General features: G+C 28.3%; 1 protein-coding gene across 1 annotated transcript in view; it reads left to right on the forward strand.

The window, feature by feature from the left end:
* The first annotated feature begins 982 nt into the window (after positions 1-982).
* Positions 983-15,925, forward strand: part of LOC136081048 (lens fiber membrane intrinsic protein-like) — a 23,010-nt gene continuing 8,067 nt past the window's right edge. The window contains exons 1-2 of the mRNA XM_065798364.1: positions 983-1,216; positions 5,351-5,494. Of these exons, the coding sequence (XP_065654436.1) occupies positions 1,045-1,216; positions 5,351-5,494 (316 nt within the window). The 5' untranslated portion in view covers positions 983-1,044. The remainder of the gene's footprint in view (positions 1,217-5,350; positions 5,495-15,925) is intronic.

A 15,925-nucleotide genomic window follows, 5' to 3' on the forward strand; every position in this document is an offset into this window, starting at 1 on the left:
AAAAAAAATGAAATAAGTTTTTTTTCAAAAAGCATTGCTTTGTCGTTTTATTTAATCAAAACTAAATTTAAAAAAATGGAAGATTTAAGTGGAACTTTTTGTTTTAAAATTTATAACTAGAATAACTAATGTTTGAAGTTACATAAAAAATCTTAGCTTTATTCGGCTTAATTCATACACGAAAACAATTTTGAATATAGTATTTACAAAAAAAAACGTAACATTTTTAGTCTCGAATATATATTAACATAAATCTCACTTTATTAAGTAAAATTAAGAGACTATACATTTATTTTGCATGTACATACCTTCTTCTTTAACGTTCATCGTGATTTACTAAAGGTTTTACAGCATACAAGCATAAATAATACATTTCAAAGTTGTGTTTGACTAGAAGCGTAAAAAACGAATACAATGAGCTCACGCGAAGTCCGAGTTTTAACTACTTGTTATACCTGGTTGAGGGGGCAACACTAAAATTGTTGTTTAGTCATGTAGCCTTTATAAAGCTTTTATTATATAAAGTTAATACAATACTTTTACAAAACTCTTGTAATTGACTTTTGATCGACTTTTACCTTGAAATACTCCACTGTGCAGCGTTAAAATTTTCAAATTTTTAACATCGTTTTAAATATGAAACTGCTAATTTATTCAATAGTTTTTTTTTTTTTGATTTTATTTGATTTTATTTGCCTTTTTTCGATAAACAATAATTATTTTCATTAAAAAATTAAAACTTTTGTGATAATTCCTATAAAATGAATCTTTGATGTTAAATATTTAACATTTGGATAGTCATATGCCATCGTTTTAAATATGAAACTGCTAATTTATTCAATAGTTTTATTTCGATTTTAATTGATTTTGTTCGTCTTTTTTCAATAAACAATAATTAATTTAATTAAAAAGTTAAAACTTTTGTGATAAATCCTATAAAACGAAACTTTGATTTTAAATATTTATCATTTGGATAATTATATGCCACTCATAAGCTAAACAGCACAACGATCTAAACTTTTATTCGAATAAAAAGGTTTTAAAATGGCTTTAATAAATATTATATACTGTGGAACAATTTTTTTCGGCATAGTATTAGCAATATTGTCAACTTCAGGAAACTATTGGATAGAGTACACAAATAGTACTGTATCTTACCACTCAGGAATATGGAATTACTGTTTGAATGTTTGTGTAAAAATGCAAAACAAATCGGGTAATTTTATTTTAACAATAATTTTAAATTGTTAATTTATTTCCATAAGTTGATGGGTGCTCGTTGACAAAAAAAAAGTGATACTTTTTGTACTTTTGACTGAGTTTTGCTTTGATTTTTTTTGTGAGTAAACAAGTATGCAACTTTTGGTATTGTACGATTAATGTTAAGCAAATCTTACCATATCAAATGTATTTCATAATAATTTCACGTGTGATAATAGTTTTACGTTTCTTTTTAAGTTAACGAGCAATTCTATATTAATTAGAAACAAATGTTAAATATTTAACATCAAAGTTTCGTTTTATAGGACTTATCACAAAAGTTTTTTTTTAATTAAAATAATTGTTTATCGAAAAAAGACGAATAAAATTAAATAAAATCGAAAAAAGGCTATTGAAAAAATTAGCAGTTTCATATTTATGAAAATAAAAAACGCGATTTAGTCAAGCAATATTGTTATTCTAAAGAGATTTTTTTGCCTATTTAAATCTGGTGTAATGTGAGATTTTTAATACTACGATTTTTACAAATAATAAATTTTAACTCACTTGTAAAAAATTATTCATTATACTACTTATTAACTTATAAAATTCTTGTGTTAAATTTTTACTGTCATGAGATTTTTAATCCCTAAGTAAAATTGTATTTTGCAACCACTTTGTATTCTCAATAGTTTTGTCCAGGGGCGGCGCCTGCACTTTTCGGTCTTCGAGATATCTAACTTCCAGACATGGAGCAAACTCCAAACATATATATGTTTCTACTTATGTCAAATAAGGATGCTTTGCAAATAATTGCGATGATAGTCCCCCTCCTGCCCAAAACGTGAGATCAACAAGTCAATGAAATATTTTTTGTACTATTTTCAACTAGACTTATAAGTCTAGTTGAAAAGTTTTATATGGTCATAATTTTTGAACGCTGACAAATTATACTATGATACTTAAAAATTGATTATAAATATAATTATATTCATAATCAATTTTTAAGTTTCATAGTATAATTTGTCAGCGTTCAAAAATTATGACCATATAAAACTTGCAACTTGCTCAAATTGAGGGGGTTTAAACTTCATATGGTCATATTTTTTTAACGCTAAAATATTTTACGCTGAAATTTAAAATTCATTGGTGAATATAAGTCAAGTTAAAAATAGTTAAAAAAAAAAATCATCAAATTGTTGCTCTCACGTTTTGGGAAGGGGGGTAGGGTTTTAAAATTTTGTTCCCAGGCTCGAATCATCGCAATTTTTTGCAAAGCATCCTTATTTGACATAAGTATAAACATATATATGTTTGGAGTTTGCTCCATGTCTGGAAGTTGATATCTTGAAGACCAAAAAAGCTGGCGTCACTCCTGGTTTTGTCAATACTCAATAATATTGACAATACTCTGTCAGTACTAGTGAATCAATAGTATTGACATAATACAAAGTAATGGCAAAATTAGATTTTACGCGAAGTGTAAAAATCGAATAATAGTTAAAATCTTTATTGTGATCAGATTTTATAAGTTACCTTATCACAAAAAAGTATTATAATCATGTAAAAGGAAGTCACAATTTTTAAAACGTTGAAAAGTGTTGACTAAATACTATCTTATTTTTATTTTTTATTATTGCGTATAAAATAATTGATAAACTGTAAGTGTTTTGATATTCATTACTAGCGTAGAAAAGGTATTATGAGAACATTAAACAAACGTTGGAACACTTTTAAAGATAATTATACTTGATCTAAAACTTTTTTAAATAAATAACTTTTATGGATCATTACTCATAATCCTTTAGATATTTGGACTGCCATAGTTATTTCATAAAAACACAGAGGTTTTGAAAATATAGCAATAGTGCTCACATTACTCAGACCATATGGTAATATGAGCACTTAAAACTAGCTCAAAAAAATAACATTAGTTAAGTAAAGAAATATAAGCCTGACAAAAAGATTAACTTTCTAGAGTATAATATTATGCTACTTTTAATAGAAGCAATACTACTTGGAACTAGGCAATTTCAATGAAAAACACTCGGTAGATTAAGTATGCTTATATTACACGATAATAGTGTCTTTAAATGAAGTGAAAAATAAATGTTTTTATGCTTTTTTTTTCAATCAAAATTGGAATGGATTTGTAGCTAATATATTTCTCTTCATGAAAAAAAAATTATATATATTTCAACATCAAATTTTCGCGCCACAGATTCTTTTCGTTTTTAATGATAAGACTTTAACAACACGGAAAAATGAATAGCGTTTTTTGTTAGATGAGAGCTCATTAAAAAAAATGTCGTATATAAAAGCAGTGGCTTCCTTCCTCGCCAATTTGTTTTGATCAATAATGGCACTTACAACAGATTTCATAATCATTATTGCAACGTTCAATCCAAAACCAAGTCGTGTCAAAAAATACTTTCTGTTTCGGTACTCCACTGTTTGGAATCGTTAAAAAAATTCCTCAGTTTTTAACTGGATATAAACATTGCGTAAGTCAATGATTGCTGGTTTCTATACAATTCTTTTCCATTCCCTCAGCTTCTCAACAAACACATATGCCTCTCCTGTATGCGTCTCGATAATACTGTTAGCTTCTTTCTAGATTAAAATGGGTCTAATTTTATTATCTTTATTTTGTTGAATAAAAGCCATTATGAAATTGCCTTTTATGTGCTCCCATCTTGTTTTCATCATACTCAATTAAGATTGATCAAATCCTGCAGTTAGTTTTCGTATCCTTCTCTTGCATATATTAATATGACGTATTTGGCAACTTTGTTAAATAATTGTTTGGGGACTTCTCCATCACTCTATTTCCATTTAACTTTCCATTCAACACAAATAAATTTTTCTTCATGGCCTTGTTTTTTAATGACAATTTTATTGACTGTATCTTAGTTTAAAATTGCCATCAATTTACACAAAATAGATTTAAGCTTTGACATTCTAGATAGGGAAATAAATACTCTTCTTAGTAACTTAATAAAACTCATTTCATATTTACTCCAAACAGTTAAAAATCTACAAAAATAATTTTGTCTCGTACTTGGATAACAGCAACCTCAATAGTGACAACCGTTGATCATTACATTGATAAGTTTTTCCGTCTAAAGTACTACTTTTGCAGGATTCTGGGTTTATTTTAGTTTCTTGAATAAATATTTTGATTTAAGATTGTCTTTGAACATCCCGTGTCTACTATAGCTGTACGATGCCATTAGTTTTCAGATGAACGAAACATAATTTATATAACATAGTACAAACGATAGTTTATACATAATACACAATAACCATTCAGATGAATCATTGACTCCACCATTGTTCAGGAGTAAGGTATGGCATTTTCCTCGCTCCTGCACTCGTTTTCTTGCGTCTTTATGCATTCAGAAGTCACGTATCCAGCATCCCCACATTAAAACATCGAAAAATATTATTTAGAGCCAGGTTTTATGCAAGTGATCCTGATCTAAGATGATTAAATCATATTACGTAAAGTTTTTCGCAATATTCAATCCTTTGCAGTTGTAACACACTATCGCAAATTTCAACAATTAAATTTTGCTTATCTTTGAAGCAAAACACCAACAGCATCATCTACGCATATACAATTCAAAAAAGTTCGTACTTTGGGCAATACAACATCAACTAAATCCATAACGGCTCAAAATCTTGATGATAAATCCTTGTGCAAACCAAAGACAAACACCAATCGAACAGACTTTTCTGACAGTTTAGCTAGGTAAGCAAATTAAATCTTTGTATTGCAAAAAGTTCATATGCAGTATAAGCATCGACAGAGAGCTAATAATACATGCCCGACTTCCTCTTTATCTTGCCCATCTTCAGCGTTTAAAGTATCATTATCAAGTTAGCAGTTTTTCTAAAAAGAATTGAAAAAGTTCCAGTTTCGCATTCTGCATTATAAATTTTGCATTATACATTCTTCATTTCGCATTCTGCATTAAAGCTATTACTTTTGTTCGTTGTATCCAAAACGCCTAATATAAAATTACAATTAAAATATTTAATAACCAATTATATAAAATACCACTATTTTTCAAATAATACTCTGGAATTTTCTACACCGAAATTACACAAAGTTATTATTGATTAAATAAACTTTTTTGTTTTTTAGCTTCTCTAATTGTTACTGAAACATTTATGGTTATTGGTTGTTTGACATATTTTCTTGCTTTTGGATTAAGCTTGGTAAGCTATTTTAAGATAATAAAAAAACTGGAAAATCACAAAATATCTGGAGCTGTACTTTGTGCAACAGGTGAGTCGAATTTAAAAAAAGAATCATAAATAGTTAAGGATTTAAAACTATTGTATGCTTTCATTTATGTTTAGAGGTCATAATAGTTAACCAAAGGACATAAAAACACATGATTGTTGTACTTATTGTTAGAATTATTTAAATCGATTTGTTATATTGTGTCGTTTTTCGTAAATTTCGAAAAAATTTTCGTAAATTTGAAATTATTTTCAACATCTCAAAAATTTAATTTTGCAATGCTTTTTGCGAGAAATTTATAAAACATTTAAACGATTTTTTATGAAAATTTAAATAATGCAAGTCTTCACAGATCTAATTATTTCCCACGCCCACATATATATATATATATATATATATATATATATATATATATATATATATATATATATATATATATATATATATATATATATATATATATATATATATATATATATATATATATATATATATATATATATATATAGGTAGGGTACATGATAAAACGAGTGAATCCTGAAGCCAGCTGATGCGCTGAGCACGACTGTCGGGGAATTTTAGGCCTATTCAAATCAAATGGCAGTCAAAGTCGTTATTTCTCAATGCGGATAGTTTTTTTTCTCTGAAACAGGCCTAATAATATGTCATTGAAATATTTTTTGGGCTTGGGAATTCAAAAAACACATTAGATTACCGTATTTGTCAAGGTGTTCGAGTAATCTAAAAACATGTTACTTTTCTCGTTGTTTGCGCTATTGCATCTTTCTCCTAAATCTCACCAAGTGAGCCCAGCGGCAAGTCACGTTAGCACACACGGTACACATGACAGTCTTCAAGTCCGCACTAGTATAATACAATGGCTACTGCTCCAGAAAATATCAAGTCGAAAACATACACTACAATGGATTTAACAAACACATTAAATAATAGAAGCGATTGTGTTGAGAAATGTCTCTTTGATGAAGTTTATGGCAAACAGGAAAAACTTATCGCTCGATTTAAACTCCAGACTGGAGCACACATCTTCGATCAAATGCTTCATCTGTGCACCACGAAACCAGGAAATAGATTCTGTCTCAAGAGGCTGCCAGTAAACCTGTAGCTACCGAATTCATCAAAGGTTGGATTGCATGGAACGTTTATCCTTTACACGTCAATATAGTTGCGAAAAAATTTTGCACTGACTATCGAAGATTTATCAAATTCCGAAAACAAGAAATAAATAAAATTTATAAAAAATTGGACGAGTAGTACGTAGAAGTAAATCAGTTCAACGACAGCATGACCAAACATTATTACGGCATACGTATTAAAGACAAGTTATACCAAAAGAAACTGGAGCAAAAATTTGGCGTGACAATGACAGAAGAAGATGAACAATTTTGTCAAAATAACTGTTTAGGGTCTTACACTTTTACGGGTCTCGGCACCGTGTCTAGGAAGTGGAGCAAGCAAAAAAAAACGAGTTCATCGAAGACTTTCATCAGCTTAGAAAAAAACATAACTGCTTGATGACCACCAAACTGCACAAAAACTGACTTATCCTGCATCACCAGAACATGTTGATAGCAGGCCTCGCATTGACCCTGATCCTGAAATCTAACTTCTCAATATGAATCTTGATGAATCCAATCTATCATCTGGAGTGACAAGGCAAAAATCAGATTTTCAATTGCCGGCTACCTGAACGGTGGGCTCCTCTGCTCCAAAGGAGCCCGCCGTTCATTTCCACTGTTCATTTCCAAAAATAAAGGTTCGAACTGGTCGTCGCATTGTCGATGAACGGTTAATACAATAATACGATAACGGATAATACGAATATTGAAATAGTTAGAAAAGAACCAAACATAGAGGATGTTATATTGTTTCTAGGTGATTTAGGAATTAAAGCCGCTATTTCTAACTAAAATCATAGCAATTGTCAAAACAAATCAAACGATAAAATGAATAAAGAAATTGTTTGCAAGCTTCAATTCTCAACTTATAAGATCTCTTTATTTAATATTATTTTTCCACTTTTTTAATTTGCAGTTCCAGTTTGGCATCCTTATATGAAAAGAGGCTGTAGTGCGAATACAATATATATATATATATATATATATATATATATATATATATATATATATATATATATATATATATATATATATATATATATATATATATATATTTATATATATATATTTATATATATATATATATATATATATACACATATATATATACATATATATCAACTACATGTTTTCAAGTTAAGGCGAACAGACGTGTTTTATTAATTAAAAATCTTTTTTCAAATAGCTGTAGCGTCTTTTTTCTGCTATAGCTATTGGTAAAAAGGTGATCTAAATAATAATCATTATTAAGTTTTTGAATTTAATAATAGTTATTATTTGGATCACCTTTTTACTAATAGCTATAGCAGACATCATTATATAATCGGAATTTATAGAAACAAGACTACAGCGTGCTTAACATTGTTTGAACTAGCGTTACATTAAATCTAGTTTAAACATATAAAGGCTTTCAATCTTTTGATTCAGCTGGCCAAGGTTCACACTAGCAAGATTATTAAATACTAACAAGACTATCAAGTTTTTTTTTATATTTTATTATTATTGTTGTTATCAACAGAAGAGTAAGTGCATTGATTATTGTTTTACATACAACTTTGATATCCTGGTACACCTGATCTATGTTCAAAACAGAAAGCTTTCTTATGTAAGACGATACTAACCTTTATTAACAATAACATGTAACACATAACACTCCAACAAATAGAGAATCTATAGCAAATATTTTAAACAATAGTTTCACTTCAGTTTTTGTTAATGAAGACAAGCCTAGCTTACCAAACATGCTGCAGAGGACTAAAATTATTCTAGAAATAGATGTAAACAATATAATAACTTGCCATATTATTGAAAATAAATTTAAAATATTAGATGTTTACAAAGCTGTTGGAGTAGATGGGATAAGCCCACATGTCTTAAGTTAATGTCATAGTACTCTCTGTAAACCATCAAATTTAATATATACAAAATCGTTGACTGAGAAAAAATTACCTGAACTTTGAAAATCAGCAAACATAACCCCAATTTTTAAAAAGCTAATACGAGCAATGCATTTAATTACAGGCCAATCTCATTGACCTCTATCCCATGTAAAATTTTGGAATCAATTATTCGAGAAAAAATTATGGATTATCTAACAAAAAACACCTCACGAAATGAAAATCAGCATGGGTTTAGAATAAATAAAAGCTGCTCAACAAACCTATTGGAAACTCTTGATATCATAACTGATGAACTAGAAAATGGTTACGCAATTGATATATTATATCTAGACTTTGAAAAGGCTTTTGATAAAGTACCACATTCTCGTTTGATCACTAAACTTCAATCATATGGTATCGTGAGAAATTATATAAGATGGATAGAAAACTTTTTAACTAACAGAAATTAGTTTTAGGACCACTGCTGTTTTTGATTTTCATTAACAACTTGCCAGATCAAGTCAAAAACACTATCAAACTTTACGCTGATGATAGTAAAATAATAAACATTATAAAAAATCTGAATGACTCAATAAATCTTCAAAATGATGTAAATAATATAATGACAAGGTTATCTATCTGGCTCGCAAAATTTAATTACAAAAAATTGGAAAAAATGATCTAAATGATATATTTATAATGACTGATATTGATTGCAATTACAATTATACATTATGTAACATAGAAGTTAGTCGTGATTTAGGTATAATAGTTCAATCGGATCTAAAATGGCACTCGCAAGTTGATTCAGTAACTAGCAAAGCAAACAGAATGTTAAGTATCATAAAAAGAACGTTTAAATAATTAGATGTAAACATAGTAAAAAAGCTCAACACAACATTTATGCGTCCACATCTTGAGTTTGCGATCCAGCGATGGTCTCCATTCCTGCAACAAGACATACACAAAATTGAGATAATTCGTAAAAGAATAACTAAACTAGCACCTACAATTAAAAATTATTTTATGAAGCTAGGTTAAATATTATGTAATTAACTACACTAGAAGAACGTAGACTACGCAAAGATCTTATTAAACATTTTAAAATTTAACATTGTAATATACATTAGTGTAAGAGCACTTATCAAATGGCGGCCGTGGCGCAGTGGTTAGAGCGCTTGCTTTAGAAGCAGGAGATTTAGGTTTGAAACGAACTCTGGACATATTTTCACGTCAAGGTAAGAAAGAAGGTGTGAATTTCCTAGTTAAATGCACTTTCATGGTACTCAGTGACAAGACCGTTAGGTCTTCTTGGGGCACCTAAATAACAAAATAAAAAAAAAAAGTTAAACTTGTAGTTGATCTTTAATATTCAAACAATTACTATTGCATATGGTTAATTAGCTCTAATTTTTTTATATAAATGTGCGTGTGTGTGTATGTGCTTGTGTATATGTGTATATATATATATATATATATATATATATATATATATATATATATATATATATATATATATATATATTTATATATATATATATATATATATACGCACACATGTGTATATATATATATATAATATATATATATATATATATATATATATATATATACACACACACATGTATATATATATATGTATATATATATATATATATATATATATATATATATATATATATATATATATATATATATATATATATATATATATGTATGTATATATATATATATATATATATAGTGTAACATATATATGTGTATATATGTATATATATATATATATATATATATATATATATATATATATATATATATATATATATATATATATATATATATATATATGCTATATATATATGCTTTATCATTTCAGTTTGTTGCTTTATTATTTTGTTTGCATTATCTCTATATGCTTAGAAACTTTTAAAAGACTTATATGTAAATCATAAATATTAATTTACAAAATATGGTGTTAAAACAATCCTGCAAACTATGCAAAAAAATGTATCAAAAAACCATAGAGCCATCCAATGTGACTGCTGCTCTTTTTGGATTCACAAAGAGTGCAATCTAATTAATAACTATACATATAATATTATTTCGAATGACTCTCAAGAATGATATTGCTCTGACTGTATTTCCAAAAATATACCATTTAGTAGCCTTTACGATCAAGAACTTATGCTTACACTTTCATGCAACGGTCTTCCATTAAAGTTATTAAAATCTCTTCAATCTCCTGCTCACCTAAAAAGTCCATTTACAGAGATATGATTAATGTATATAATCCAACTATTAATTGTAAATATCTTGATGTTACTGAATTCAATAATTCTGATACTGATATATATATTCATCACAATATTGCTTCCTTACCACGATATATCGACCATCTCCGTAGCCTTATTGGTACTCTTAACACTTCCCCTGTGGTGGTAGGAATTACTGAATCAAATTTATATATAAAAACTCAAATATAACTGACATTACCAAAAATGGATTTAACTCTGAACATTGCCCTACTGAGTCAAAAAAAAAGGTGGGGCTCTTCTGTATCTAAGCTCTAATCTTAACTGTGTAGTTCGTGATGATCTTACAATCTATGCCTCAAAATTTATCAAATCAGTTTTTATTGAAGCTAACAACCCTCACAAAACAAATACTTTAATTGGCTGCATATGTCGTCACCCAACTTTAAATCTTTAAATCCAAAAGATATCATTGCAAACCATTTAACTACTTTACTTAAGAAATAAAGTTACTTAAGAAATTAAGTTAAAAAAACATTATATTAATGGGTGATTTCAACATGGACTTAATTAATTGTAGAGAATCTCCTATTGTTTCTAGTTACCTCCAAAAACTATGCTCTTGTTTGCTTCTCCCAACAATTATTCTTCCAACACGTATAACTTTAAAAACCAAAACTCTCATTGATAATATCTTTATAAACACCTATTTTCCTGAAACAATCTCTGGCAATCTAATAATTTCTATTTCAGACCACATGGCCCAGTTCCTCTGTATTCCTGGTGTTACTCCAAAAAAAAGAATATAAAAATCTCTAAAAGATGCTTCAAAACCACCTGAATCTTAAATCATGGTTTAGATTTAAGCGGATAACCGCTGGTATTCTTAAATCCATCTCATCCAAAAATGTCATTTATAAAACATTTTTTAAATCAAACAATATTAATACAAGAAATCTACTCTTTGACAAAATTTAAGTTATATAAAAATAAAATAAGCAACTTACTTAAACAATCCAAAAAATTGTTTTACATTTTCTTTTGCAACAACAACCTAAACAGCATTAAGAGAAATTGGAAAGGAATAAAAGAAATAATCAACATCAGACTATATATACAATAACTCTTTCAACCTCAAAGTTAACGATAAATTCATCAATGATCCAACTACTATTGCTAATATTTTTAACAATTACTTTGCTACTATGCAAGAGAATATAATAAACAAAAAGTTATTCCTAAATACGATTTTAGAGACTTTCTAAAAAATCCTAATGAAAGTTTATTTTTCTTTGAGTCAGTGACTAAAGTTGAGGTGTCGAATCTCATAATGAAACTTCAAAACAAAAAAAGTCTGGGCCCAAACGAATCTTCCCAAATTTATTCTTAAGCTTATTTCAAACATAATTTTATAGCCACTATCCATAATAATAAATAACTCATTAAAAAATGGAATTTTTCTAGATCTCCTTAAGATAGCTAAAGTGATACCAATAAATAAAAAAGGTTCTCTAATGAATTACTATAATTATCGCCCAATCTCTCAAATATAAGCAAACTATTTGAGAAAGCTATGCACAACAGACTTTACAACTTTCTGGAGAAATTCAAGTGTCTTTATAAAAGTCAGTATGGGTTTAAAAACAATCATTCAGCAATTCATGCACTAATTGATATAACTGAACAAATTAGAACAGCTTTGGACATTAAATTGTATGCATGAGGAGTTTTTGCTGATCTCCGAAAAGCCTTTCATACAGTTGATCATTTCCTTCTTATTGTAAAATTGGAGTATTACGGTATCAGAGGCCCAACAATTCAATGGCTTTCTTTTTATCTTCAAAATAAAACACAATTTGTTTCTAATAATCGGATAGAATCTGAATTAGTAAAATCAGTAAAAGGTGTCCCACACGGTTCTGTATAAGGACCATTGCTTTTCCTTTTCTTTATTAATGATCTTAATACCTCAAATCGGGCACCGCAAATCGATTGCTGCTTCGATTTGAGATTTGATTTGAGATTTGATTCGAAAAAATTATTAAGTTTTTTGAATCAATTCTTCATTTGTTATTGTTGTTTGTTTACATATGGCGTTATAAAGTTGTTAAAATATTAATATTGGAAAATTAACCAAAGAAATTTTGCATCGTAACTTAATAAAAATTATTGCTGTTTAGGGTTTAAACAGAGCTGGGCGCAAACTAGTAACGCTTTAACGCGCAAACTAGTAACGCGTTAACGCGCAAACTAGTAACGCGTTAACGCGCAAACTAGTAACGCGTTAACGCGCAAACTAGTAACGCGTTAACGTGCAAACTAGTAACGCGTTAACGCGCAAACTAGTAACGCGTTATAAGTTTGCTTCGGTACTTTTTAACATCGCTATCATTTAAAATACTTTTAAATTTGAAAGTTTTTGAGTTGCACAAACTGTTAATAAAAAAAACTGTTGATTATTTCACTTCAAGCTAAAAATGACTCTCAAAAAATTGGTTAAAAAAAAAGGAAAACTAGAACTTTGTCTCGTCTGTGAAACCCTTTAAAAAGTGACCACGCAAAGTTACACGAAGTAGTAACTAAAATGCGTGTATCTGCTACAAAAGAAATTTTCGATAACATAATCGAAAAATCATCAGGCTCTTCATTAAACACAATACTTATTAAACCATGAACAAATACAGTTATTTAAAAAAAAGTGATCATGTGGTGTTAAGGTTTATAATTGAAGATGAAAGATACTTTGAGTTTCTAGATCTGGCTTCATCAATTTGTGCTTGGTGTTTAGTCAAGGGCAATATCTACTACCACACCCAACCACTTTATTTCGAAATTTGGTTGACATGGTGGTTTATATAATAATCTATGTAATAATAAAAAAAAAAATTGATTTTTGATTTTTACCATTCTTCCGTGTTGAAGAAACTACCCTCTGCTACCAATTATGATCCGATGGCAATCACAAATAATACCAAATATGTATTATAACTTATATTTTTAAGATCTTTTTTACATTAGTAATATCAATTTTTTATATTTTTTTATCTCTGAAAAACAACAACAACAAAATACTATTTATACAAAAATTTCGTTCAATAACAAAAAACATTTAGTAAACACTATTGTTCAAATAGTCGCCATATAATTGTTATTTAGTTCGTTATAGTCGAATTGGTGCTATTTACTTGTTATAGCTATCGTGGTATTGGAATGCTGTTTTTCTTTTATTCTGATTCGGTTTTCTTCCGATCAATTTTTTTTTTGACATTATTTAAAAAAGGTAATAAGTTAGTAGGATTTTTTCACTCATAATTGGTCGGACAGGCAGCTCTTGAAAGGTATCTTGGATTCTTTAAGGAAAACCTGATTCAAAGCCTCCAATGGATGTGGAAACGCGCTTTATCAGCACATCTAACTTATTGGGATGAATTTAAAAAATTTATGGTTCAATAGAACTAACGCTAGTTGAATACACACAGAAAAAAAACTGTATTAAAGTACCAGCGACTGTTCTAACCGAAACGCAAGTAAAACTATCAATAATTGTCACTCGTATTTTAAATGCAGCCTCGACTACTTTAAGTGTGGAAAAAATGCGTTAGCTTTAAATAAGTTTATCCGTGCATTACAACGTTGAAAAATTGGCTTTACTTAAATGATAAAAGAGGGATAAGTAAATTTGTTGATAATCTTATCAGGCAGTTCGAAATCAGGTTTGAACTAATTGAAAACGTTTTTTTTATTGCTATCTTCTTAGAATTTAAATCAGCATCCTACTTAATGGTATCTGAAAAAAAGCACAATTTAAGTATTTTTTATGTATCGCGATGAAATATATGCAAATTTAGATAAAATGTTTGAACATGTGTCTAAAAACTGTAACAAACATTGAGAAGAACTTTAGATTAGCAATTAAAAATTGAGTTTACATCGAAAGGAAAAGATTGGGACGTTCAGATTGTCCTATAACCTTTTTGCTGCAAAAGCTATATTCATCAGAAAGAGTTTGTCAGAATGAGTTCGTCAGAAAGAGTTAACTCTGTGGGAGGAGGAGTAATTGACTGTAAACGCAATAGTCTTTCCGAGCAAAACACAGAACAGATAGTTTGGGCTAAAAGTAGCATAAAGAACTTATTCAAATAACATTTTAATTGTGTAATTGTATTTCGTAAGACAATAAAGATAAAACAAACGTAAATTCGGATTTCCTTAAACTAATGATTCGATTCAAGACCTGCTTTGATTCGAGATTCTATTCGAAACTAAAAATGCTGATTCAGGGCTCTAATATATATATATATATATTTATATATATATATATATACATATATATATATATATATATATATATATATATATATATATATATATATATATATATATATATATATATATATACATATATTGTTAATTCACCTCCTCAAGGCCGAGAAGGCCACTACAGACGAGGAGGCTACTTAATTGTGGTTAAAACCTTCTCTCAACTCCATAACTCCGAAACACAAACCAAGGCCGCTGCGCGGAGAAACAAGTTGGTATAAATATATATATATATATATATATATATATATATATATATATATATATATATATATATATATATATATATATATATATATTTTTTATTGTTATTTGATGAGTCTCTATTGATGAAACACAGTGTTAAATAAAAAAATTTTATGATAATAACTTATAACCTTAAATAATGAAATCTCGAGATCTTTGAATGGCCTTTTTAATGAACTTTGAATTTAGAATCTTTATAGAAAGACGTTTTTTAAATTTTATCCCACGATTTTACGACATCAATCAGCTTTCAACATTTAAATGAAATTCGGGCACTATCAAGCAACGCTTAAAAAAAAAATTGTTCAAGAGATGCCTACATTGGTTTATATTAAATTATCATTCATATTTTGGCCATCAGTAAACTATAAGTTTGTTTGACAAGTTAGTAGTTTTCAAAGAAAAAGAATTGTTTAAACTCAGGCAGTTATCAAATAAAAAAATACCATGTTGATATTTTGCAATACCCAAATTCAACCCTATGATTGAAAAAACATCAAAACATTTTTTATTATCAAAAAAAACTAGTTAAAGAAGGTTTATACAATATATGTAGCATGCTGCCGTGTTGGGTGTCCAATGTGGATATCTGAATATCTGATTATTCATTTAATTCCGCCAATTTCGACTATATTGGAT

Source organism: Hydra vulgaris, chromosome 06, assembly GCF_038396675.1.
Source record: "Hydra vulgaris chromosome 06, alternate assembly HydraT2T_AEP".
In the NCBI taxonomy this organism is placed as follows: domain Eukaryota; kingdom Metazoa; phylum Cnidaria; class Hydrozoa; order Anthoathecata; family Hydridae; genus Hydra; species Hydra vulgaris.